This window comes from Myotis brandtii, unplaced genomic scaffold (genome assembly GCF_000412655.1).
Source record: "Myotis brandtii unplaced genomic scaffold, ASM41265v1 scaffold164, whole genome shotgun sequence".
Classification (NCBI taxonomy): Eukaryota; Metazoa; Chordata; class Mammalia; order Chiroptera; family Vespertilionidae; genus Myotis; species Myotis brandtii.
The window spans coordinates 772,495-774,936 of record NW_005356003.1 but is presented as its reverse complement, the minus strand read 5'-3'; the positions used below and the strand labels follow the sequence as shown (position 1 = coordinate 774,936).

Sequence of the window (2,442 nt, the reverse complement as noted above, 5' to 3'; positions counted from 1 at the left end):
TTTCAAACGGGCCGGATCCAGCCCTCGGGCCGTAGTTTGCCCACGGCTGGGCTAGACACTGATTCCCCCTGGCCCCTCCTTACTGGTTGTGTATCAGCCACTTTCTTGGTCCCCCATCCCCTGTGGAGGGAGCTCATCTGTCTCACCCTGTGGCCTCATTCATAGCTTTAGCTTCTTGGTGTGTATGTGATCCCCTTGATACCATCCCACTGGGGCTTCAGTGTAGGGGGTGGAAAAGGCTGGCTCATGGCCGATCGCAGGCTCCTTCCTCACCGCCCATCCCGCTCTCCTGGTGCCCCCAGAGCCTTCTGATGAAGATTGATGCCTTCCATTATGTGCAGCTGGGAACAGCCTACAGGTCAGTGCTGCCTCTGCCCTGACCCCACCGTAGTCGTCCGCTCCAGGTCACACTGTCCTGCCTCCCCCCACTGTTCCCCACCCTGCAGTCTGCCCGGGCTCAGGACCACTTGGGACTGATGTCTGTGTGCCCACCCAGGGGCCTGCAACCTGTGCCAGATGAGGAGGTGATCGACCTGTATGGGGGGACCCAGCACATCCCACTGTACCAGATGAGCGACTTCTATGGCAAGGTACTCGCTCTGCTGCCCAGGGCAGCCTGCTCAGTGATCTCAGTGTGGGTGCTGGCTCCCTAGGAGGCCAGGCCCACGCCCCTGACCCCCAGGCTGCACCCTCTGCCAGTGTCCCGAGGCACATTTGGAGCCCTTGGTCTTCAGAGCTGGGGGTGGCGGGACTGGAGAGGTTGCTAAAGCAGTGCCCCCTCCTCAGGGCCCCTCCATCAAGCAGTTCATGGACATCTTCTCGCTGCCGGAGATGGCGCTGCTCTCCTGTGTGGTGGATCACTTCCTGGGCCATGGCTTGGAGTTTGACCAAGCGCACCTCTACAAGGATGTAACGGTGAGGGTGCTGGGCCTGTTTGGGGTGGCAGGGAAGGGGAAGTCCAGACACAACAGGGCAGGCCCTCCTGGTCACCACTGCACCTCACTGTCCCTCCACTGCCCCCAGGATGCCATTCGAGATGTGCACGTGAAGGGCCTCATGTACCAGTGGATCGAGCGGGACATGGGTAAGGGTGGACGGTGGTTGCTGCAGCCTGCCTGGGCAGGTGCAGGGCTGGCTCTCACAGGCGCATCTCCCCTCTAGAGAAGTACATCCTGAGAGGGGATGAGACGTTCGCCGTCCTGAGCCGCCTGGTGGACCACGGGAAGCAGCTGTTCCTCATCACCAACAGCCCTTTCAGTTTCGTGTGAGCCCCGCCCCACCCTGGTGGGGAGGGGGGGTCCAGGTGGGAGCAGGCTGGCCCCAGCCCTCAGACCACCTGTCCCACCTCTGCCCTTTCCTTTCCAGGGACAAGGGGATGCGGCACATGGTGGGTCCCGACTGGCGCCAGCTGTTTGATGTGGTCATCGTCCAGGCGGACAAACCCAGCTTCTTCACCGACCCGCGCAAGTATGGGCCTGGCAGGGGCGGCGGGGCCAGGGAGTGGGGTTGTAGTCATATTTCCGAATGCCCTCTGGGTACTGCCCTGTGTGCTTGGGGTGCGGATGCCCTCTTGGTGGCATGTGGCAGGTGGCCCACGTGAGCAGGTGGGCCTTTGCAGAGTGGGACCAGTTCATGGTCTTGCCACAGACTAAGTCACACCCTTTACCCCCGACCCTAGGCCTTTCCGAAAACTTGATGAGAAGGGCTCGCTCCAGTGGGACCGCATCACCAGCCTGGAAAAGGGCAAGATCTATCGGCAGGTGAGGGCCATCGAGTTGGGAGTAGCACCTGGGTGAGTGGGTGGCTCAAAGGCCAACCAAAGCCCCAGGGGGCAGTGGCATCGCCTCCTGGGGCACCAGGGAGTGGCTCTCAGGGCACAGGCCTAGGCAGTGTCAAGGGCTTGGCCTGAGGGTCGGGTGGCCTGCATTTGAATTCTCACTCCATCCTGGTTGGCAGAGGGAGCCTCGCCGAGTTACTTGGCCTCTTGGTGCCTTGCCTTCCTCATCTGGTGAAGAGGCATCATACTCAACTTGAGTGGTGGTAAGGCCTTGGATGGCCAGGCACTCGCTAAGTGTCCAGTTAAGGGCACTGTAACTGCTTGGGGCTGCGGGCTCTGCTGCAGCCAGACATGCCTGGTTGGAGAGGTTCCTGGGCCTCTAGTTCAGTGGTCGCCGACCTTTTGGACCTCACGCTGCTGCTCTGGGAGACCTCCCCTCCCCATTGCTTAGGAAGATGAGAAGGCGAAAAGGGGCACGGTAGGGGGTAGCGGGGGTGGCTCTGAGCTGGAGCTGATTAGGCATTTGGCCCTGGAAGGAATGCGGAAATCCTGGCTGAGCTGCTGAGGGGGGTGTCTTGGGGGCTGGGGGAGGGAGGAAGCCGCAGTTGGGCCAGAGGCAGAGCCACCGGGAGCAGCCTCACTACCCAGTGTGGAGGCCTGGCCTG

General features: G+C 61.7%; 1 protein-coding gene across 1 annotated transcript in view; it reads left to right on the top strand.

The window, feature by feature from the left end:
* Window positions 1-2,442, top strand: part of NT5DC2 (5'-nucleotidase domain containing 2) — a 6,236-nt gene that overhangs the window by 1,876 nt on the left and 1,918 nt on the right. Inside the window, exons 3-9 of the mRNA XM_014536524.1 lie at window positions 303-358; window positions 497-590; window positions 787-915; window positions 1,024-1,084; window positions 1,162-1,264; window positions 1,366-1,467; window positions 1,679-1,760. Coding sequence (XP_014392010.1) covers window positions 312-358; window positions 497-590; window positions 787-915; window positions 1,024-1,084; window positions 1,162-1,264; window positions 1,366-1,467; window positions 1,679-1,760 — 618 coding nt within the window. The 5' untranslated portion in view covers window positions 303-311. The remainder of the gene's footprint in view (window positions 1-302; window positions 359-496; window positions 591-786; window positions 916-1,023; window positions 1,085-1,161; window positions 1,265-1,365; window positions 1,468-1,678; window positions 1,761-2,442) is intronic.